Source organism: Dasypus novemcinctus, chromosome 2 (genome assembly GCF_030445035.2).
Source record: "Dasypus novemcinctus isolate mDasNov1 chromosome 2, mDasNov1.1.hap2, whole genome shotgun sequence".
Lineage (NCBI taxonomy): Eukaryota > Metazoa > Chordata > Mammalia > Cingulata > Dasypodidae > Dasypus > Dasypus novemcinctus.
Genome location: NC_080674.1, coordinates 178,192,345 through 178,216,685, shown reverse-complemented (window position 1 = coordinate 178,216,685; position 24,341 = coordinate 178,192,345). Strand labels below are relative to the sequence as shown.

The 24,341-nt window shown below is 39.3% G+C and overlaps 1 protein-coding gene across 2 annotated transcripts in view; it reads right to left on the bottom strand.

The window, feature by feature from the left end:
- TENM2 (teneurin transmembrane protein 2) overlaps positions 1 to 24,341 on the bottom strand; it is a 1,208,790-nt gene that overhangs the window by 663,758 nt on the left and 520,691 nt on the right. The window contains exon 1 of one of the 2 annotated variants that reach the window (XM_058281907.2): positions 2,654 to 2,713. The exons of the other annotated variant lie outside the window; for it this stretch is intronic. Within the exon in view, the coding sequence (XP_058137890.1) occupies positions 2,654 to 2,699 (46 nt within the window). The 5' untranslated portion in view covers positions 2,700 to 2,713. Of the gene's footprint in view, positions 1 to 2,653; positions 2,714 to 24,341 lie in introns of those variants that run through there. 2 annotated transcript variants of the gene reach the window in all.

Below are 24,341 nucleotides of genomic sequence, written 5' to 3'. Positions count from 1 at the left end.
TCTGACATCATATTTGCATGTTAAAGGGTTTTAGCATTCGGGGATGAAATGTTCTGAATAGTAATGTGCAGTTAACTTGATTTTTTGAAAACAGAAAACAGCAAACAGACATTATATATAGGGACTAAAGAGAACAATCTCATAATTTAAAATTCTAACTCAAGTTTTAGTAGCTTTCTATAGAACCTCATAAAAGGTAATGATTCAATGTAATTCATTAGTTAGAAAATTATATAAAATGCTATCAGCAGAGTTTGGGGAGAAGGCTTGTTTTCCTTGGCTTTTTATAAGTCTACTTCATTTCTTTTTTTTTTTCCTATTAAAAAAAAATATCTTTTCTTTGCTCTCCAGCAACATCTACTGGAAAAGTCAGAAAAATGCTATTTATATGAATCAGATAGTTTGAGTAAGGATAGCTTTGATTATCATCTGCCGAAAAAGTGCACACTGAACTACCATCCAATTTATAACCGAAATATTTCTGCCTACTTTAATTCTATTTATTTTACTAGGAGAAAGACAGTGGCTCAGTGAGGCAAATATATAAGCTGCAAGTTCAAATTTATCATCTCCTCACCTCAAAGAAGGTATTTTCATGAATATATTTAAAAATCATACTTGGTACAGACAACATATTTCCCCTGGCCCATTCTGCTCAATACTTGCCACTTATTTAAGAAATAACTCACACTACCATTGGCAGAATAACAGTACTCACTCAATAGGTTCAGCTAGAGTCAGAGAAAAGATTCCAGGCAAGAAAGCTATGTAGAAAAATGGACTGAATTTGAGAAGAGCTACTTAAAGCTTCTGCAAAGTTTCTTACATGAGTTGGAAATAAAAGAAAACTACAGGTGATGTGATTTTTAAAACACACTATGCTACCACCTGCATGAATGCATCAAACATTCTATAGCAATCTCTCTTTTGCTTGTCCACATCATTCTCTGATCTTTTAACCATGATGGAAAAATAAGTTTCCACCCACACCTGTATCAGGGGGCTTCCCAGGGAACGTGAGTTGGAGATTATCTCTGGATGATGAAGTATGATCAGATCCATGGTCAGTTTGGTCTCCACACCCCAATTTTCAGCAGCTCCTGATGTCCTCATAACATTGGATTCACGGAGCTGCACCCACAAGATGCCATTAGATGGTCTGGCAAATACAAGCCAAGCTACAGTAAGGTACTGAGGAGAGAGTCCAGTTTAGAAACTCGGGAAGAAAAATCTGATCATCCAGCAAATACAAGAATTATCCTCACATATATGACTGCTGAAGTCAATATAACCATAGTATAGCAGCTCTTCCTAGGACCAAACCTTGTGGAGACACTGAAGTCACCTTTCTATATTTTATTCCGGAGAAGCATTTCTTTAATAGAATATTGTATACTTTTAAGATTCAGATTTTCCCACCCAAAAAATTCATTAACACGAATTAAAACATTCTACATCTTAGGTAAACACCTGGATATAAATTGGATTTCTGTTATTCTTAAATTAAGGAAAAAAAACTCTGCTCATTAGGGATTTTTTTTTTTCATTTTCAAATCTCAGTTCGTTCATGCTGGCAATAAATTTTAGCAGCAGAGGCAATGAACGCAAAATCAACAAGGATTGAAATGCAAAACAAACCATCAAAACTTTAAAACAACAACAGTAACAAAAATCAGGTGCTGGGAGATTAAACTGAATTGCATTTTGTTTGTTCAATGCTAAAATAGATGTGCGCCTTTTAAGCCTCATCCCAGAGCCTTTTAAAGGAGAAATGCCATCAAATATAATCCAAAACTCCCATTCATAGCGCACAAAAGGGACATATTCCTAAGAGTCACCTACAGTGGAAGTCCACATGCATTCTATTTTTAGGGTCCTAATGAAAAGTTCCTTCTTGACTGATAATTAGCCCCCTTCATTATTGAGCTGCTTGCAATTCAGAAAGGCTTATCCAACAGCACCTCCAGAGTTAACTCCCACTTCAAACTGTCATGATTCTGCTACCCTAATTATTTACTGGATCCTTTTCTAAAACATGCCCTAACCTGATGTTTTAACTTCATATTCCATTTGGGACAACACTTAGTCTCCATTTATGAAACATCAACCTGACACAGGTTAGGCAGATAGATGGAAGAAGCGCTTTACTCACAAAGATCCAAGCCAAACAAATCCCAGTAGCTAGACTTAAATAAACTCTACCCTTGCTTAAACCTCCAGTGAAAAATTATTATAACATATCAGAAGTTAAGTTAGAAGAAAATTTCAAATGCCAGTTGTCTCCCAGGGTTAAAGCCTGGGAGTTGAAAAACAGCATCAGTTGAATTATTATTATTTTTTCCCCTGTTAGGTGTTTAGAATTTAACATAATGCAAAGTGCTATTCTATCAAAGTCATCTTTCTCCTCTCTCTCTTTAAATAAAACGGAGGAGAAATCACTCAGTATAAACGCATTTACTATACAAATCTATTTTCAATTGAATTTGCTGCGTGCTCTAATTCATCAAAATTAATACAGGTACTTTCTATGTTAAACAAAAGGAAGCCGACTGAAAAATCGGCTTCAGCTGCGGATGCCTTTCTCAATTATAAAACGGTGAAAACAGATATTTAACTCAGCCACTCGGTCCAACCCTCCGATCGGCGCTCTTACCTGCCTCAGCTGAAGGCTTCCTTCCCTTGTTAGCAGCGTGCAGCATCTCTAGCTCGCCCCAATCCTCACCACCGGTCTCAAATTTCACGGCTAAGTCCACCCCCCGCCTTTTTTTTTTTTCCCCCTCTTTCTTTCGTTCTTTCCTTTTTTTTTCCCCCCAGCAAGAAAATGCTTATTGAGAGTGATTAGTTTTTGTTGTCCCTTTTAAGTCCCTCCTGTGGGAAGGAACAGGGGAGCAATGTGACGCCACCTTTTAATCTTTTGTAAGAGTGAAAAGGCAGAAAAGGAACGCTCGATCAAACTGAGCTGCACACATGACTCAAACTCGCAGGAGAGGCTGCTGCTGCCTGGCGCTGGCGAAAGCACCGCTAGGCTTGAGTGTAAGAACAGAGAAGAGGGGAGAGTCAATGGAATGTGACAACGTGTGTGCATCAAAGGCAGGGGGGAGAGAACAATAAGCAGAGGGAAAGACAGCGAGGAGAGAGGGAGAGAAGGAGAAGGAGAGGGAAAGAGAGAGAAGGAAAAGAGGAAAGATAGAGTGGTTTTCAGGCGAAGGATTCTCAGAATAAAAGCCACAGTGCAGTGTCTGGCAGCTTCTGTTTTTATCTTAGCGAGCATGATACACTGCCTCTCTCATTTAGAAACACATTCGTGTGTCTTCCAGGTTTGAAAACTGAGATAATCGTAATGTTTCTCTGGTTTTGTCTGATTGGCATTTAACTGTGTGGTGTACCTGTGATTTTTTTAGCATGGATTTATGTGCAATTTATTTCGCATATTTATTTATGTAGGCAAAAATGAAAGCTGCTAATTTCTATGGCAATTTGCAATGTAGTTTTACTGGCAGATGGAACTCTACTTATCATAACTGCTGACAAACTGCCACGGATAAACAAAAGAAGAAATACATGCTTCGTCTTGATAATTGACTTAAAAGAAAAAAAAGCCCATACCAAAACATTAGCACTTGCAAAACCTGTGTTTCCTGGTTCAAGCTGAAAAGGTGTTTCTCTCCATTAGTTTCATTAATAAAGGCAAAATAAATGGGAAGGCAAGATGTTTGAATGAAGGTTGGAAAAGACGCTATTACGGAAGGGAAAACCTAAATTCTTTCTGATTTGTCTCCAAATGTGACAACAGGCTTCTTTCTTGAGTCCCGGAACAGAGTTTTGAGTCACTATTTCTACAGACTTTCACTGTATCCTTCTGTGTGCCGGTACCATTTTGAAGTAGATTACATTTTTTTTAAAAATAAAGTGAAAAAAGAAATGATTTTCACTTTCAAAATATTTCAAATGGTGTTTTACCAGCTTTGTTCCATTTCTACTCATCTCCTGCCACATGGGGGCTATGATTACACAGTTAAATTCCCTAAGTGACCTCCTTTATAAGGATGTAAATTGCTGATTCCAAGGTCAAGTATTTTGTATAAGTTAAGTTATTGGTGAAAACAACTGCTTGCTTTCCATGGTACCCTGACCTAACGCAGTAGTAAGCCAGCAGGAAGAGGAGACACCCAAGCATTTGACAGACCATCACTTCCGAATTAAGCAATTCCCATATCAGAAGGTAAATTCAATGTGCCCTACTTGTAAGACTTATCATTTTTGAAAATTAATAAATAGAAACTAAATCATGTCTTCTCAATATGAGTTCAGGGTCAGCCTCCAGATCCTGAATGGAAATTAGTTGAATGACACCTTCTTCTCCAACCCTGGCCACACTGCTGCATCCAAAGAGGGAGCGTTTGATCTTCTTAAACTGGAAATGCCATAATTTTCATGTTTTGCCAGTAGGAGGATATGTTTTTAGCTTGGACTCAAAGAAGTAACCCTCTGATCCCCCACAATGTGATAAGGATAGAAACCCTACTTATCATTAAGGCAGAGCGGAGAATGGAGAACACAGGGGCCTGAACAGAAGGCAGCTGCCCAGAGCACAGAGAGTGCTCAGATGTGGCATGGAGAGCAAGCTGCAGGGCTGGCCACCAGAGAGGAAAGCGGTGCCCCAGTAAATCCAGAATTCTCTGCAGACATTTTGCAGAGTGTATTGGAAGCAGCTTCCTTTAAAGGACATTACTGATATAGGTTCTATACTTAAAATTAACTTCATAAAGGGAAGAAGTGGACAGAGAATTTTCTGCCAATAAAAGTAAAGACCCAGTTACAAGCATACAACTATTTCAATGCCATAAAAGCAGGGGAGGAGTGGGGCAGGCATGGGGCATATCGAATAGGATCCGCAAAATATATTCAATGAAAAAGAAAAAGAAATCAAGGCGGTCAAAAAGAGATTTTAAAATTTAAGCCCTAAATCACTACAAGTGTTTTTGCTTATTTTTACCACTTCCTGTGTGAGGAGGTGGGTACCCTGTATGGCTATCATTTGCAGCATGGCATATGATTTATCCTTAAGATATCTTGCCTGAGAGTGATGATCTGACTATGTAGGGGTGCCAAAAGGAGACCAAATGAGGTTAAAAAGGTGAAAACTTACTGGAATGCAACTTTTACAAGACTTATTTCTCATTGGGTGAGCTGCATGTTCATGGATACTGTGGGGCATGATATATTGGGTAAGTGTTCAGGGCTTGGAACCCAGCTGCTTGGAATCGAATCCCACCTCCACCACCTGCTTGCAATGTAACCTTGATCAAGGTATTTAGCCTCTCAATGGCTGTTTCCTCACCTTATGCATGAGACTATCAGAAGGAATAAATAATGTATGTGCTGTTTTGAGTTCTGTACCTAGTATATAGCAAGCACCTCATAAATGTTAGCTACTATTATTAAGAAATCCATCCAATGGCTCTTTTCTTTTGAATGACTAACACAGACAATATTTCATCACCGTAAAATGGACAACTCACAGACTTTATTTCATTCTGACCTCCCTTGTAAGCTCTAGTTATTTAAACTGCCCTCTGGGTATTTCTTGGACAACATGCTTAAAACTCAAGAAGTTTTAAAAAACAAACTCACAAGGCCTCCCTCAAAGCCAGCTTTTTCCCCAAATTCTGTCACTGGTGTAAAGTATATAAATCTTGGCATTGATCGGGGCTCCCTTCTTTCCTTTGTCTCCCATCATTCGATCATCTTTACCTATCAAAAACCAACCCCATGTCTCTCAAATATTTTGTTTCATTTTCAGACCCATTATGATCTGTGTACTCTTGTCTGGACTACTGCAATAATCCTTTAATACAAGACTTTTCCACTTTTCTTTTCTGTCCGGACACATGTGAAGATGATTTTCAAACACAGCATCCACTCCCAGGTACATTTCTATACTCCTACCCGTGATTGTACCAGATTGTACGGTCACTTCCTTTCTGCATTTCAAGAAGGCATTTGGAATCTAAGTGAAGGAGAGTGACCTTAGTACAAGGATGACCTTGGACCTGCTCTAAAGTATAAAGCAGCTATTCTCAGGCAAACCAAACTTTATTATTAGTGGCTCGTTAGTTGCCACACTCCTCCCAACTGTCATGACATAGTTGTTGAAAATAACCATTTTAAGAAGTTTTCCTTTCTTCTCCAATTCATCCTTCATAAGCCAGAATAACCTTCTTATAATGCCACTCTGAATGACATTTGTTCCCAATAGTTATGGATTGGCCAATTGAAAGTCTGTTTTACTTTATTCTCATGTATCAGCTTTAAAATCATCAAAGTTTCACAGTTCCTTACAGAATAAAGGGCAGTTTCTTTGCCTCATATTCAATCACTTCTGCAGTTTGACACCAACCTATCTATGTAAACATTTATTGTATTGCTACCCTAAAGGACCTCACAGTTCCTGAGACTGATCCGTACCCATCACCTCCCAAGCCTCCTTCACATTCCTGTTGTCTTTAGAATGTCCTCTTCTTCTTCTTCGTGGCAATTTATGTAACTCCAATTAATCTGTTTATCTAAGACAAGGACAAGTTGCATGTCCTCCCCAAGACTTCCTGGTCTACAGCGATGAAATTGCTTTAATTATAGTAGCTTCCTAGCGCTCCATGAAAGGCAATGTATGTAGTTGTTAAGAGCTTGCTTTGGAATTGATCCTCAGTCCAAATCCTGGCCATGCAATTTGCTTACTAACTGGGACATTGGTCAAGTTCCTTTCTTTCTAAACCTTGCCCTCTTCATCTGTGAAATATTAAGATCTCATTTAATTAGCTAATAAATAGAAGATGATTAGAACAATAGCTTGTATTGCTCCTACACAAATAAATAGCATGTACACAATAGAGAGTAGTTAGTAACAATTCAAGTGCCTATTAAATGACAAATATTTTTAAACCTTACAATGGGGAAATTGAGATTTAACAAAATAACTTGCTTGATATGACAGAAGAGTAAATGGCGAAGCTAGGGTTTGAACACTTGTCTTTCTACTTTCTAGTCATTTTTATCCAAAACAATCATTTAGAACTTAACCTAAGCTCTATTGTTTTATTATTATTTGGGTTTTTAGGTTTGTGCTCCATTTTCCAATTAGATTATAAATTAAATGAGAGCAATATCCTTGTTTTTAAAATCTCTGCATCTTTAGTACCTTTCATAAATCTTTAAACAAAGTAGCTTGCTTACTCAGTAAATGTTTGTTGACTGCTTGATCATTTGGAGATTACATTTCTTAACCAAGTTTAAATTGAGTGACATTGTTTTTTGAGGAAATGGTTTCACATCCTTTCTGTGAAAAACACCATAATTATACAAAATAATATAAAGGACAGGTATTTTATATGCATGAGACAAACAGAATCCAAGAAGTTCTCTGCAAAAAAAGCTGGTGCCCACCGATTTGGTCTCTCACACCTGACATTTATATTCTACTTGAAGAAAGGCCCCTCGGACCACCCATTCCATATTTAGAAAACTGGATGTTACTAGCCGAGCACCATGCATTTACGGCAACACAGAAAGGCAGAAATAACCACTCAAAAACCACAGCATTCAGTCCATGTAATTCCTTCTTTTTAAGTAAATGCAATTATTATGCTCTCACTTATTTTTATCTGGGGCTAAGTCTAGAGAATACTAAAGCAGTCTGTGACAATGTAAAAAATTCAGCCAACCAGCATCATGGCATTTTGTGTGCATGGTGATGGATAGTGTTATTGGATTTTCAAAAAGTTGAATGATCTCTACCTGTCCTTGCATAAGTGAAAAGCTGTAGAAGAAAAGTAATGCCCCATGTGCCCGATATAGGATAATAAATGTTATCAAAAGGTTACAGTCTGGTACCAGTCTTGCATAAACTTCATGAAGTCAGGGCATTTTTGTTGTTGTTCTCTGCTGTATTCCTAGTACCTAGATCACTGCCTAACATATAGTGGGGATTCCTTATATATGCGTTGGATAAAAGGATGAATAAATGGAGTCACCCCCAATTTCACCTAAACTCATCTTCCTTGATCTATTTCTAGCACATATTTCTATTCCAACCCAACTGGTTTATGTACATCCAGACATTTTTTGTGCCCTGACACCTCTGCAAATTCTCCATTTGCCTGGAATTTGTTTCATTAAACATATGCCTTCTTTTGTTCAATGTACAATTTCTTCATCTTCAATGAAGCCTTTCCAGATCAGAACAACTCATGATAAAAGCTCTTTTCTCCAATTTCAGAGTACCCATTGCCTGGAACATTTTATTATATATAATTTTCCAATTAATCTTATGCTCCCTTTGAATATCTAATATTCTTCTAATATCACTAGGTCACTTTATTGGATTCATATCTTGTTTTATAAAACAGATTTTAAGTTTCCTGAATGTTGCAGGAGCTGTCTTTAGTTTATCTCTCTCTCTCTTTATCTAGATAGATAGAGAAATAGAAAGTGGTTATAAAAATGTCGACTAAGTGTTTATACTGGAAGTACTGATAGGCATAAAATTCTATCATTCATGTGAAATTGTTTATAATATAGTTTCTGGTCTTTGGAAAACTGTTAGAATGTTAGAATCATTGCAGAGGCATGTAGAATTTTTAAAGTGGATTTTTATTCAGTTAGGTGGTATGAAAGGCCATTCATTTATTTACTTTGGCATGCATTTTTGAGCACATGCTTTGAATCAACCAGTATTCGAGTTAGTGTCAAAATTGGCTCATTTCATCAAATTGAGATTCTCATGGTAGGAGTATTTGCAATCACCCTATAGTAGAATATATCGTTTTTCTACAATCATTTACACATTAGTTGGATGTCAACTTATGTGATCCATTGCCAACTAAGCCTTAGAGAAAGGGTAAGCAATTCTATAGTGTCCCTTCTATGATGTCATTTCAGGCCCAATTATACACTTACCTTTCTTGGGAGGTTTGGGTTTCCTTAGGGGAGATATGATGGAGAAGAACATTGCAGGAAATACCTTACCCTAACAAGCTTTCTACTGGGACAGAAGAAGTTTTCTTAGGAAAGAATTTTTACCTTCAGAATGTTTCTATCTGTATTCATTAGAATTCAAGATACTGGAATTGTCTATAAATTACTGTTTTACAAAAATAAAAATCCTCTAAAAAGGGTATAACCTTTGAAGTTTCAAAAAAGCTCTTAAATATCCTTATTTGGTAAAAATGAGATTTTCATTTCAGTTTCCAAAATTGCTCTGAGTATATAATATGATTAAAGACTAGTGATGTAAATAATTTTCTGAAATTAGCTAATTGAATATTATAATTATATCAGCTCTTAAGTAGTCAATTAAACTAAATTATTTTACTTATAAAATTTCTTGCATTAATTACCATGTTCTGGCATTTTGGTTTTTGTCTGCTGAACAGAAGTTGGTCTTGTCTGTTTTCCATTTCTGTTACGCATAGTTATTTGAACTTCCCTGTTAGTGAAAACCAAAGTAGCAGCCACCTAATCATAAAGTAAAAATGGAAAGCAAATCAAGAGAGAACCTCAAATCTCTGCTTCCCATGGTGGACCAAATAGAGTTGGCCTCAATGAAACTTTAAGTAAGAATTTACGTTCCTCTCCATTGAGTTGAATACAGGCTTTGGTGGACGATTTGGTTCTTGTTTCTGATGTTTTTCAATACGGAACATTTGAAAGCATCCAACCAGAAGTTGCACAATGATCACAGCCTTGAACGTATTCATCAGAAAAATGCTTTCATTGCTACAGGTTTTATTTTTACAGTAACCAGTGTGCTGCACTGTTTGCCAGTTTCTTCAATACTTTTACCCATGACAATCACAAAAGCAATTCACAACCTTACTTATCAGATAGTTCTGTTTTACAATAATCTGGTTGCTATTTGTAAAATCCGGGATAAAACAGTGCAATTTCTGGTGCTGAATATCTGAAAAGCTCTGGAAGCTGCTAGGAAGAGATATGCACTAAAATATGTAATGGGATGGAATTACAAAAACATTTTGGAGGTTCACACTCAGGTGCATTTATGGTGCTACTTTCAAGATTTGCTAGTAAATTCTGCATTTAAACTGCTCCCTTCCACTCAGAGTTTTCCTTAGCTCCAAATTTAACTTTCATTAAAAAATGAATACTCTCAAAAAGAATGAATCAATAAAAAAAATTGCCATCAAATAACTGTTTCCAGAACAAAATGAAAGTAGGAGTCTCAATTAAATATTTTGTTTGACATGCGGGTTCCTAAAATCTCTAGATACACTCTGAAAGCAACAACATCATTCTGATGAGAATTTAAAAGAGAAAAAAGCAGTGATTCTAAAAGTTGACAAATCCCCCATAATAAGAGGCTTAAAACAAACAAACAGAAACACTTTTTTCAGTGGTGTGGCTATGCAGCTTTCAGAGAGCAGCATCGCTTACTCTCTTGAAGAAAGAAGACTGCATGTTAAATCTGTTTAGATGGAGTTTTCATGACCATGTATTAGCATGAGAGAGAAATGGGGAGAACATGTACCACTGAGAGGCAGCATAATGCAGTAGAAAAGGTTACTGTATTACAATCCTAGATCTGCCACCATCTCAGTATAAGGCCTTGGCCAAATCACTTAACCAATATCTGCCTCAACTTCTCCATCCACTAAATGGGAATACACTCTCCCAGTCTCTGATATTAAGATTAGTAAAAAAGTATTAGCAAATGCACTTTATGCTCATAAAGGCAGAGAATCCTATCTTTTCTTTGTTCAGTCAGATTCTACCAAAGCTAAAAAACAATTCCAAGGGAGGAAGGAATTGTGTTCTGGAAGCTAAATAGTTTCCTTGAGGCTGCTGGGGCACCAATTAATAGAGTGATGCCATAAACCACTCAATAATCCTGCAATGGCTGAAAGAATTAATGCAGTTCACCTCTGTTGCTGTGAGTGCAATACCATGTACTCAGAGGATGCTCAATAAATATTAGCTGATGATAATATTGACAGGGTGCTGTGTACAGCACTAAGTGAATTACTAAGTTCACGATTGTTCAAAAAACTCATTGAATAATTATTGGCAATAAAAGAAACCTATTCCTGACCTCATTTACTTTATTGTGATATCATCTCATGCATAATAAGGACATCACCAATCTCTGGAAGCTAATAGCCTTTTTCCTATTGACTTGGGGCAATACAAATAAGATCATCCTTCAAAATATATTCAGAATCTGGGCACTTCTTAAAACGTCCATTGTCATCACTCTGGTACAATCCATCATCATCTCTTTTCTGGATTATTGTATTGCCTCCTAATTGCTCTCTATCATTTCCAGTCTTGGCCCCTGTGGCTGATTGATACTCTAAGGACTCCCGATGGATAATGCCTTCCTGTGTAGTTCTTTCCCACATTGACTCCAGGACTGGCTTTGTGACTCGTTTTGGCCAAAGGGACATAAGTGAACATGATACAAGGAAAAGCATGATAAATGCTTACACATTGGGCTTTGCCCTGTTGGAAGAATGCCATCTCCATGAAAGCAAGCCTTGCCTAGCCTCCTTGAGGATGAAGGAGCATATGGAGAGAGGCCCAACCATCCTGCTCAGCCCCTCTACCACATGACCTACCAGCTGGAAGTAACTGCATGAGTTGAGCTTAGGCAAGCTCAGAACTGCCCAGGCAACCCACAGAATTATGAGAATTAATAACTCCTACTCCAAATGACCAAGTAAGTTTTGGTGTAGTTACGGAGCAATATCTAACTGATACAGGAGCAATATCTAACTGATATTGTTATGGAGCAATATCTAACTGATACAGCCCCCTACTGATAATTCTCAATTCTGTAATCAGAGTGATTCTTTTCATAACATAAGCCAGACAATCTCACTCTTGTGCTTAAAACCCTCCAAGAGTTCTTCATCTCACCCAGAGTTAAAGCCAATGCACTTAAAATCTTCTAAAGACTTGATAAGCTCTGCCCTTCCACATCAGATCTCAACTCCTTCTCTCTCTCGCCTTTCCAGCTGCACTGGCCTTTGTCTTTCAGGACAAAAAGTAGGTGGGGTGCAACTTACAAAAATTTATGAGACATCACTTGACAGAACACAGGAGTGGCTTTGTGGTCAATGAAGATAATAGGTTGGGAAGGTTCTTTGGGAAGGTTATTTTTAACAGGGAGTTCGTTCATCAGATGGTGAGAATTACAATCAAAGCCAAAGAGAAGTGATCATTGCATCAGAATAGCCTTTCTGGAAAGGCTAAGGAGGAACCCGGTGGAAGAAAAAGAGACTTTATAAGCCTGCTCAAGTCTACAAAGAAAATGATACAAGGAGAAAGAAGCATCCCAAAGGGTAAATCTGGTCTCTCTTTTTTTTTTTTAATTTTTTTTGAAGATCAATTTTGTGATATGTCTGTATCTTTTCCAGGAAAAGCCTAAAAATAAAGAAAATTATATTTTTGTCTTTTGAGCTGATACCAGGGTTGAGAATGTATACCTAGCACTTTACAGTACTTCGGACATGATGCATGATACATGAACTCATAGTTAAACAAGTTTTGCAACTATTTCCTTAAAACGTGGGCACCTGATTTGACTGACTACAAATCTGGCTGAGCACTCAGGCTTCCACTTGAACACTTTACTGTGTGAGTTTTTTGCATGGGCCAGGGGGGACGACCATCCTACAAAGGCATAGCCTGAGCTGGTTGTGTGGCCACCAGCCTGCAATGCAGGTTTGCAATCAATAATTTACCTCAGTTAATGTAGAACAGACGTGACCTGGGATGACTTAACTTCACCTCACTGACTCAATCTTTGTGCACATCTCCTCTGAAACCATCCATTTTCCTCCTTGCCCACGCCTCATTTTCCCTGTTGCTCTGCAATTATTTATTATCTGGCTCAGTAATTGTATTGTTTATAGCGGCCATGCAAACTCTTTTGTTAGGAGGAAAAAATGCCTTTCTCCAACTAGATTCTCTTTTGTGGGGAATAAAGGATGTTGGTCTCTTAGGGCTCTTAATATATAGCCCTCTATGCTCAATTTTCCTAAAAATGAAAATTGCCAAAAACAAAGTATGCAGGAGATGTATGGTTGGATGCTACTGCAGCTTTGCATTCTCACTGATGGATGGTGCCCACTGATGACTGGGAACACTCACTAAGTCTCTGCTATGGCTCCTAATTTCAGAGAAGCTGGCAAAATGGAACCCTTCCAAAGCATACCCCACCCCCACCCCCACCTTCTCTCTAACTGCTTCAGTTAGTCATTCATGGCCTTTTCCAAAACCAAAACAGCAGCAGACACAGCTACGGTCCCAGCCCAGCAGCTGATGAGGCAGAAGATGGCCATGGGATTTGGCATCATTTTTTATGATTCTATTGCATATATTTCAGCATTTGATCCCACTTAACATAAAATGTTTACTTTATGATTTGTGGTGGGATAAATGTCATTTTTAGAAATTCCTTTAGCTTAATTACAAAAGATGTAAATGTGGTCTCACTTGTGGAAAAAAGCTACTCTTAACAATGAGGTGTAAATTGGTGTCTGCTTAATCTGTTCGCGGTAGGAATAAAACCTAACACTCGCCTCCTTGCCCTTATTTTTGCAGTAGTACCTGAGAAATTAATATGTTCTCACGGGCTCTTGCAGCATCTCTGATTTCTTAAGAAAAAAAGAAACAAGAGTTTCATACTTGATGCTTCTACCTGTGTTAAGGGCTTTATTTAGCTTCATTTTCAGCATCTATTTGAACTCTACATTGTCTGACCTTAGTCATGGGTGGAGAAAGACATTGGGGACTTTTCTAGCTTCTCCCTTCTCCCGAACAATTGAGGCCTCCTGCCTACCCCACAACGGAGTGGAATTAATAGGGAACCAGAGTATTATTTATACAATGACCTTGTGCTCCTCAGGGAACTGGAGGCAGGATTCTTTCACTTACGATGTTTTACATTTCAAAGGCCCTAGCTCTCTTTGATATTAAAGAATGAAATATGCAATGTAATTGTTATTGTTTTATGACCTTTAATAGGTTAATCAGGCTGCATCAGGTTTTCCAGTGTGTGGTTCTGTTCCACGGGAAATGATTAGTCTCATAGTAGATGAATATTGACAAGGGGGCTCAACATTATTATTTGACAGAATAAATATCCTGAGATACCTAAGTCTTCAAGAAAAACGGTGACTTGGCTTACCTGAGACACTCTGTGGGTAATACAGGGTTTCTCAACCTGGGCACTATTGACATTTTGGGCAGCATAATTCTTTGCCGTGGGAGGCTGTCCTATGCATTGTAGGATGCTCAGCAGCATCTCCAGCTTCTACCAATTAGATGCCAATAGCATCCCTCCTCCTACTTCTGACAATCAAAAATGTCTCCAGACATTTCCAAATGTACCCTGGAGAACAAGAACAAAATCGATTCCTGTTGAGGACCACAAGGTCATTCTTTCAAAGTGTAGAGGGATTCTTTTTGAAATTATAATATATATATATCCTACTGGTGTAAATATAAATATAAAACTAGCTAACATATTTTGAGAACTCAATATGTAACAATTAGCACTATGCTAATTGCTTCATATATTTGATCTCATTTGATCCTTAAAGCGAACTTAAAAGGTAGTTGCTATTATCTGCCTTTTACATTTAAGGGAGTTGAGGATTGGAAGAGTTAAATAATTTGCTCAAGACCCCAGAACTGGAAAGTGGAAGAGTTAAATGTGCCTAAACCCAGAGCTGTGCTGCATTGGTTCCTCTCTCCTTTCGGGTTTATGAACCCTCCTTGCGGTTATAATCTGAGTATCTAAATTTAATTTAGCAGGTGATTAAGTGTCCACTTTGTGGAGGAAACACACCTCCATGCTCAATAGATGTTAGATATAATTCTTGCCCTCAAGAAAAGTATACAAAATAGAATTATATCACATAAGAAAAATTCATGATAAGAGCCACTAAAAAGGTGAGTCAGGGGGCACTAGATCAGAATGCATAAGAATCACCAGGAATCTTGTTAAAATGCAAGTTCTCATTCAGGAAGTGTGGACTGGAGCTCGGGAATCTGCTTTTCTGTCAAGTTCCTGGGTGTTCTCAGATGCCACTGCTCTGAGGACCACACTTTGAGCAGGAAGGCTATGGTGTGCTAGGAAACAGCTCCAAAGCATTTGAGAAGAGAAGCTCAACAGTGTGTATCGAGATGCCAAGAAAACATCAACACAGAGTGGAAGGGGTAGGAGGCGGGGGCGGGGATTGCCTTGGCCGCGCGAGCCACACTTGTCTCTCAGCCCCTCACTTGGAACATGGATGGTGTGCCTGCTCATGTCGACTGCCCACATACACAGCCAAACATCTGCTATTGTAAAGGACAAATATTAATTTGAAGCACGAAAACACCTACCCATTGAGCATAGCTAGTTTCTGCAAACAGATTACATTCTTATGACCAAGTTTGTACATTTGGAAGGGGAAGCTTCTCTTTCTCCAACATACTGTGCTATTGGCTATGCAAAAAATTATTTTCTTCCTCCCTTACTCTGACCCCTTGTAGACATTTTGACTTGAATGACCGTTCAGCTGCAAATGGCCAAGCATCTGTATAACAAGGGGAAAGATACATGGGAGAGGGTATGCAAAAAATCAGATTTTGCAATCCAGTGAAAGAGGCAATTATGTTAGATATGAGGATTGTAAACTGCACTGCCATTTATTTAGCTATGTTCAAAGTGACAGAAATGGGGTCCTGTAAGAAATATCCACAAAGAAATGGTTTGGGCGCCAATCTCCACTAATGGTTGTGCCCTCTTCACCCAGACCATGGTGACTCTGCTGCAGATCACAAATTGTTTTGTGACATCTATGCTTGACTGTAGGTCATAATGAAGGGGATGGTTATTGAGTGATGACTCTCTGAGCACATTCAGCTAATTCTCCGTACACATTGGGAAGAGACATAGCAGACGGATAATTCACTGTGGTGTAGAGATGGGTCATAATTAAAGCAAAAGCTGGGAGACTGAAAATGGGACCCACCCAATTATTGCTAACACTCAACTCCAATAAAAAATGGGAGGCCTAGAATGGGAAGGGATTTTTATATATTTGAAGTTACTGGTATTGCCGCCAATCAAAATGCATCGCAGTAATGGAGTAGGGTGATTAAGCACACATTTCCTGAGCTCCTGCAATGTGCCCGGGCCTGGGAACCTGCAGATGAATCCTCTGCTCTCCCTGTCTCCCAGGGCCATCTGGGATGAAGTGTTTCCCACTCATCTGTCATTTGCGTCACACCTTTACAGTTTTTGCTGTTTCTGCCTACTGATTCTACTGACATTTGCTCAATATTTTTTTTCTTTAGATAATCACACTTTTTAGACTTTTAACTTGGGTTCATCTTAAGCAAAAGTATCTGTGAAAGTATATGTTTAAAGTGATCCTCAGGGCTAAGTAAATCTGTTGTTAAACTCTTATACTTCTGCAACCGTTGGCAGATGGAGCCTGCCCCAGTCCAGGAATGGCCACCACGGCCCTTGCCACCCTGACTGGGACCCCCGGATCCAGTATCTTCAACAGAGACAGGGCTGACATGGGAAGAAACTTCCAGATCCTATACTATACTCTGAATGGGGTCTGTTCTGAGGCCTGAGCCCATGACATAACTACCCCCTTCCACAAACCACTCAGAGTTTCTGTTTTAGGGATTTTAAAGTGCATTGTGCAGATTTATCTTAATAACAAAACCTCTCTGCTCCAAAAAGCAGTTTGTGCAGTGGTTAGAAGCCCTGAATCTGGGCTCTGGGAAGCTGTGCTTTCTTTACCCTCAGAATCTCTCTTCCATAAAACGAACACAGAGTTAATAATTCCCACTTCATGGGATGAACTGGGGTCTTTCTGTCTCGGTACTATTGAAATCTCTGCCGGATAATTCTTTGTTACGGACAACAGTCCTGTGCAGTAGGATGTTCAGCATCTACCGGTTAGATGCCCCCAACTTGTAACAACTGAAAATCTGTCCAGACATTTCCAGATGTTTCCTGGGAGGTTGAGTTACCCAAGACTGAGAATGACTGGATTAAAATATATAAATCATATAAAGTGCTCAGCCTAGAATCTGGCACATATTTTGAACTCAGTAGTAATCATAAAAAAGTATTTAGTACTTATTGTATGCTTGGTGCTCTTCTAAGCACTTCATATAAAGTACCTCACTGAACCCTTATATGGCCTTGTAAACTAGACCCTGTTGTTAGTGCCATGAGGAAAAGAAATGCCAGCGTGTTAAAATAACTTGCCTGAAGTTCCACAATTAGTGTGTGGCATTGCCAATATGCTAATAGAGGTAATCTGTCTCTATAGCCCATGCTCTTAGCCTTTTTGTTCTCCTACCTTGGTAGAGGAGGAAGTTTCCATGAAAATAGGCATCATGGTTTCAATGATAATGATAATTAAAATGATGACCATAAAATTCTATAGCACACAATAGGCTAAGATGTTTATATTTTCATATTAAAAATTGTATTCTGAAGAAAGAGACTGATAAATAAGTATACAAGATACCTAATAGGAAATTCAAATATGGGTCATCCATTATTAAATTTTCCTACATCTGTGGCTTGTGCACACACATGCACACACAAATACATTTTTCTCAAAAGGATTAAAAAAAAAATCTTAATTTTCCCCATAGCTGATAGAGGTTAACAAAATCATAAGTCAAATAACAAAACGTGTATCATTCAGAAGCCCTAATTGTCATTGCAAGGTCTCAAGTCATTCAGGAAGCGTACAAAGATGCAGGGTGTTCCAGTACTGTGGGAAGATGCTGTGGATCACTGGGAGATATGATCAATGTGGCTAGCCAGAAAGAGGGATCATAACTGAACACGGGGGTGGGGGTGGGGGTGGGGGCGGAGGATGCTACTCTCCCCATTGGTAATTGAGCCTTGCATATTTTTCCAGGGATCTTCTTTAACCTGATGTCCCAGGCAGCCAATACCCAGCACAGGCATTGGCACAGGCTAGTATCCAGTTGTTACAACTGGTCTAAGATGCTCAGAAAGGCCCATTGATCTACTGTGGCTGTTTGAGAACTAATATTCTTAGCTGTTCATCTCCTTGCCAGGAGCAAAAAGAAATTTTTGTAGCATCGAATGCCCCAAGAAACAAAGTGGAGGTGTATATAGATGCACATATATTGTTCCCAGAGAAAAACAAATTCATATTCAAAAATCAAAATCAACACAACCAGAATACACAAATACAAACACAGGATTTTGATATGGGATATGTATAGATGAATGAGAAACTCAGAAATAGTAAAAAAACAAACAAACAAACAAAACAACAACTCCTGGGAAAGATACCTGTATTTCTTTCCCTTAAAGTTTTAGAATCCAGGGTAACACCAAATTATTAAGTTTGTCATTGTTGAACACAGAAAAATGGGAGCTTTGCTACATTTGATTGAAAATCTTTGCATTTCTGCCAGTCTGAAATAGAAACTTGCAATTAAATCAATTAAGCAAAGAAAATCAAATATTCCACTAAAATCTAATTTTCCCCATATCTGATTGGTTGTAACTCAACTGAGCTGGAAACAGATGAGAGAGGCAAAATGACTCTCAGACTGAGACATGGAGACAGTAGAAAGGGAAATTTTTAAATATGTTCACGGAAAATTTAATAAGGGCATTTTTATTTTCCTTCTGCTTGTGTAAGTTTAACCATTAGGGGTTCCCCAAACATAGGATTTCAGAACTAATGCTGCAGAATGCAATGCGAATAGCAAGATTCTTTTCCCTGCTGTCTTTTTGTAATCATGTCCTTGAAGTTTCCTTTTCCCCTTAAGGAAGTTGAAAAGCTAGCTCATGTTCTTATTCAGAAGGTGCTGTGTGTGCCGGTGCACTCCAGCAGCCTGGAATTTAGTTGCAGGGACTGACAGTCAGATTGGGATTGGCTGTGTTTGCTGATTCGAGGAGCTATTGAGACCCAATGTGTCAAGCAGGGATTTATTCTTCTTAGTAGCAAAATGGAGGAGCAGCCTCTTGGGGATGCCTACTGACTTAAATGTTGTTTTCTTCTGTCCTTACAGGTGACAGAAGCTACTTCCATATAGCAGCAAACCCTGTGGCAGAAGACTGAATCTCCAAGTAGAAAGTGGATGACTCCATATGTTGTTAAAAAAAAAAAAAAAAAAACAGTAATGAGAATACAATGACTTATAAGCAGATGCCTTTCCAAGGTTTGACAAATATCAGGCTGCCCATCCAAGTCTGAATTAAATACAATATATTAATATTAAATAAGAATTTTTTGAATAGAATACATAAATAGGCACAAAGAAAAGAGAAAGCTAGCACATCAGGAACCACGGTGGGCTTCAGTTGTAAACACAAAGGTACGGTTGTTCAGTATTTCTGGGATGGCTTTTTTGACAGAAAATTGTCAAAATCATTTTTAAGTTTCGAACTCTTTGGACCTTCTTCAGAGCTGCTCATATATTTGACTGCCATAGCCAGCCCCAAATTAGGTAACTCTGAGCAATCACGGAAGAGACACAGAACCTTTTCCAAGTGCCACTGGAAACAGCTGTGTGTGTGTGTTTGTGTGTGTGTGCACACACGGGTGTATGTGCTGGGGGAGAGAGGGAACCTACTTAAGTCAATGAAGACTCAGTTTCCAGAAAGACAAGTGATGAAAGATTTTGTTTTTAATCTTTACATTAAAAAAAATTATTTATGAGGATTTGCTTTGCTTTGCCACTCACATCCCCCTAAGCATCTGTCTTCATTGAACAGTTGGAACAGGTTGGAGGAGGAGGAGGATCACAGAAAGATAAACAGCTGCCCCTGAGTTTCTTATCTCTGCCACCCTCTTAGCCTAATCCATCTCTTGGTAATATAGACTGGGTTGAAAGAATGCAGGCTCTGGAACTAAGCAGCCTCAATTTGAACCCCAGCTTTTCTGTTTACCAGCTTCGTGACCTTGGAAAAATTACTTAACCTCTCTGTGCCTCAGTTTCCTCATCTGTGAAATGAAAAACAAAACGAAACAATGCACATGTCTTGGTTTGTTATGAGAATTAACTTAGTTAAACATCAGAATGGCGGCCAACAGTTTACACAGCTGTCCATATAGCTGTCAATTCTGTACCCAACCCTCTTAAGAGTACTGTAACCCTAAATCTTCTTTGCCATTAGATACATTTAAATGATGCAAACTTGTGGTGAGGCCACTGAATCTAAGCATCTGATCAGCAAGACTGTCAGAAAACTAATGAAAATAAAAACACATATGCTCCAAGCCTTCCCAAGGAGTTTGGCTGGGTTAACATCTCTTATATTTAGAGTATAATAATTCATCCAGCTATTGAGGTAAGAAATGATAACCTTCCTTACCTCAATTTAACCATTTTTTTCACGCAAGCCCAGAGCAATGTCCTTTCTTTCTCAGGATCAAAACAAGAACAATTTATTGTTCTAATAAGAAATAAGTGAGGCAATGAACAGTGCTCTGGTGGGTAATTCTGGACAAAATATTGAACTGTGCCTGGGAAAAACCCCGGTCCCATTGGAATGTCCCACAGGAGCTGCTTCCCGTGAGAATCGAGGGCTGATTGAGGACACTGCCTCTGTGTGCCAGGCTGTTGCCTGGCTCTTTCCATTCTGACAAGCAGAGACCAGAGACCCCCATATTGCCTGCTCGCCCCCAGAGAGGGGGATGCTTGGGCTCTGTCCAGCCTGCCCTGCCCACCTGGAATCTTCCGAGGCCTTTCCGTCACAATACTGCCTCAGAAATGGCTGTGTGAAGCCGGGGACTCTGGTATTTAACTCCCATCCATCAATGTCAACCCTTCTCTCCCCTCTACCCCAACAGCTTGGTACATTTACCTAAGGGCTGAATAGCCTAAATGGATGGATTTTGTGCTGGTCTCATTAGAAAGGGAAATTAGCCGGGCACTGCTCAGCTGTGCAGAAGGCATGCAGGTCCTGAAAGCCCAGTTCAACCCCCGCCCCCAATCTTTTCTTCATCCCTTGTGATGTCCACGATTCCTTTAACATTTCTTAAAGGTTCCGTTATCCTCTTCTCTTTCTCTCATTACCCGGCTCAGGACGAGGCGTGGGTCTGGACACTCTGTGAGGGTGGACGGTCTCAGAGTGCTTCCATGCTCTTCTACACCTGCTTACGCACTCAGAGTTTGCTTTCAAAAATTCGGGATTGTTTACTGACAGTTTCCAATTTTCGGAGCCCTGTGTGCCCACCTGGCCCAGTTCATACCACTCTCCTCCAGCCCTGCGTTGTGGCCACACCGGCTGACTTTCAGCTCCCGGAGGCACTGGCTCCCTCCCATCGCCGGACCAGGGGTCACACTTGTTTGCACGTCTGAAATGGTCATTCTGCCCTTCACCAAGCCCCCTGCTCTTCATCCATTAGTTTTTGGCTCATGACTCACTTCCTCAGAGAATTCATTTCTGCCGCCATCAAGCTCAGCCAGCTTTCTTTGCTAGATCTTCTCTAGAACCACATTTCTGACTGTCAGAGCACTTTTCTAGGTTTGTAATTATATTTTTATTTGATGCTTACTTGATTAATGTGTTGTTTCTCTACTAGACTGTAATTCTGTTCCATGGAGCAGGAATCCTTCCTTCGTTTCCTTCCCTCCCCCCTCCCCCCTCCCTTCCTTTCCTTCTTTCTTTCTCTTTCTTTCCCTGCCTTTCCTTCTCTCCTCTCCTGCTGCCATCTCCATCACTGTCTCTCTCTTTCTTTCTAACTTACCATTGCACACCAGCACCTATCACAGTGCCTGGAAACTGGTAATATACCAGATATTAGTCACGTGAATGAATTTCATGATTCAGGCCACCACAAGGGGTTATGCTGTTAGGTTGTTTAGGAATGTAATTTCCTATTCATCTATCACTTTTGGCCTCTTTAAAGACTGCAAAGAAGAAATCTCAATCTAACACACAATAAATATTTATAGAACACCTAGTATAAGCTAAGTCAGTCATCTTGTATTTCAATAGCAGCAACACTGGAAGGCTACAGTGCCAACGGGTTTCTGTACAATATTAACATGGCCCATTATTTTGTGGGTGAAAAGCTGAGAGTCCATCTTTGACTCTTTTTAATCTCGGTGGCTTTCAGTTGGGAAATGTTAATAGCAAACTTTGGGAGATTTGTTTAAAGCAAGGACTTGCAAGTAGAGTGTGGCTTAATGGGGGAGGAGGGGGGGGGGGAACCTTCCTGAGCAGGGCTTCACAAAAATCAGAGAGCAATGTCAGAGACTTCAGAGACTGAAAAATAAAATCATGTGAAAAAAGAACCATTTTCAAAAATAGTGCTAAGCCACTGATGAAAATCAACATTTCCTGATCAGCTGTAAATGAATGCTGTATTCTCTTGATTCTGCCTAATATAGACCTCAGTATATTAATGTTTTTTGAACTTTAAGACTTCATTGTGCTCTGATTAATAACACAGCCCTGCCAGGCTATTTGGTACAAGTGGGCCAAGGATTTGGCCGCCTTGCCTAGCACGTTCATTTGTGATAGCCTTGTACTGACAGCGGCCTAGAGATACTTTCTAGGGCACTTGAGAATTTCGATTAATAAGTAATAGACTAAAGTGATTTATTGCAGGTATTATATCGTGCTTTTTTCTCCCCAGAAAACCTCCAACATAGCCGTTCAGTGAATGAACAATTAGAGAGCAGGCACCGAGGAGCTAATGCCTTCTGTGCCTTGCTTGAGGGAGGGCTGCCACTGTCACCAGCAGCCTTGGGGTCACCTACTGCTCGGGCGCCCTCACTTTCAAACACGCCTCCCAGAGCTTTTTATTAATGGTCCCAATAAAGAGCAAACTGGGGAATTTTCAAATTACATAGAAATGAACGTTCTTCCCCTCAACCATTTAACTTACCCAAAATTGATGACAGGTCCTCAGCAAAAATAAATAAATAGATAGTATACAGATAGATAGATAGAAAAATATAATCCCAAAACTTACGGTATAGCTCTATTTGTTTCTTGTCTATATAACAGGATTTGTTTATTGTTATAGATAAAAGAATCGACAAATGTTATTTTGCTTACTGGTTCATTTATTTGCTTATTATAAAAGCTATATATATGTGTGTGTGTATTTGCTTGCTTGGCGTTGTACCTAATTAGCTAGGTAGGTAGATGTGTGGACAGGTGGACTGATGGATGGATGGATAGATAGATAAATGTATAGATGCATGGATATATAAAATAACCCATAACCTTACATTTTGCCTTCGGGTTTGCTTGTTGCTCATTCATTTAATGGGTCTTTTCTCATTGGAATGTGAATGCCCTGAGAGTAGGCATCTTGTCTCTTTTGTTGGTTGCTCCCTTCCCAGGGTCTAGAAAAGTAACTGGCACCTAGAAAACACTATGTACTAAACTAATAAGTACTTTACCTAAATACATACACAGGCATTACTATATCAGGAGGTATACACACAACCATTTAGACTCTACTTTATTGGATGGCACAAGGGATTTCATGAGTAATTTTGACTATGCTTAATTTTTGCACTCCATGGTGACGGTGACCTCAGGATCTTCATCCCCAACAAAAGGGCAACTCCACAGTAAGAGGTTATTGGTTGTGCAGAAATTACCTGGACCAGCAAGGATGCACTGGGCCACCGTGCCATCCTGAGAGCCATCACTGTGCCAAAGATTCGGCCCCATTAGAGTCCAGTGCCAGGCTCCAGGTCAGCCTGGTACTATTAACCAGTGCTTAGACACAAGGGGGAGTCTGCAAAGTGTTGTGCGTAAAGGGGTCACTCTTTCTCTGTCACTGAAACTGTCACAGTCATAAATGACTACCACTCAACCAAAATAGAAAGTGAATTCTGACTCTGGTGGAAGAAAACTCCAAAATACATGAATATTTTGGTTCTAAAAGGCAAGAGTTGTGAGAGCCCTTGAAAATAATATAAATCAAAACTAAGGGAATCCATAATAAAATCTATGCTGGGCACAATATGCTTTGGGAGAACAACAAACAAGCAGGATGTACACTTGTCTGTATCATAGCTAGGTGCCTTCCCTGTGCCATATGCTGGTTTCTTTAAGTAACCCATTACACAGAAATTAAATATCTTGTGACAGATTGTTTTGACAGTGGGAAAAAAAAGAAAGCGGGAGAGGGTGAGAGAGATTTAAATTTTTAAAAATGCGTTTGACTGAAGGCAAAATGTTAGGTAGATGTTAATTTAACAGATGTCTAGTTTTGCATCATCAGCCTGAAACAGGCAATTTCTGGCAAGCCTTCCCACCACATCGCAACACAAAATCCTCT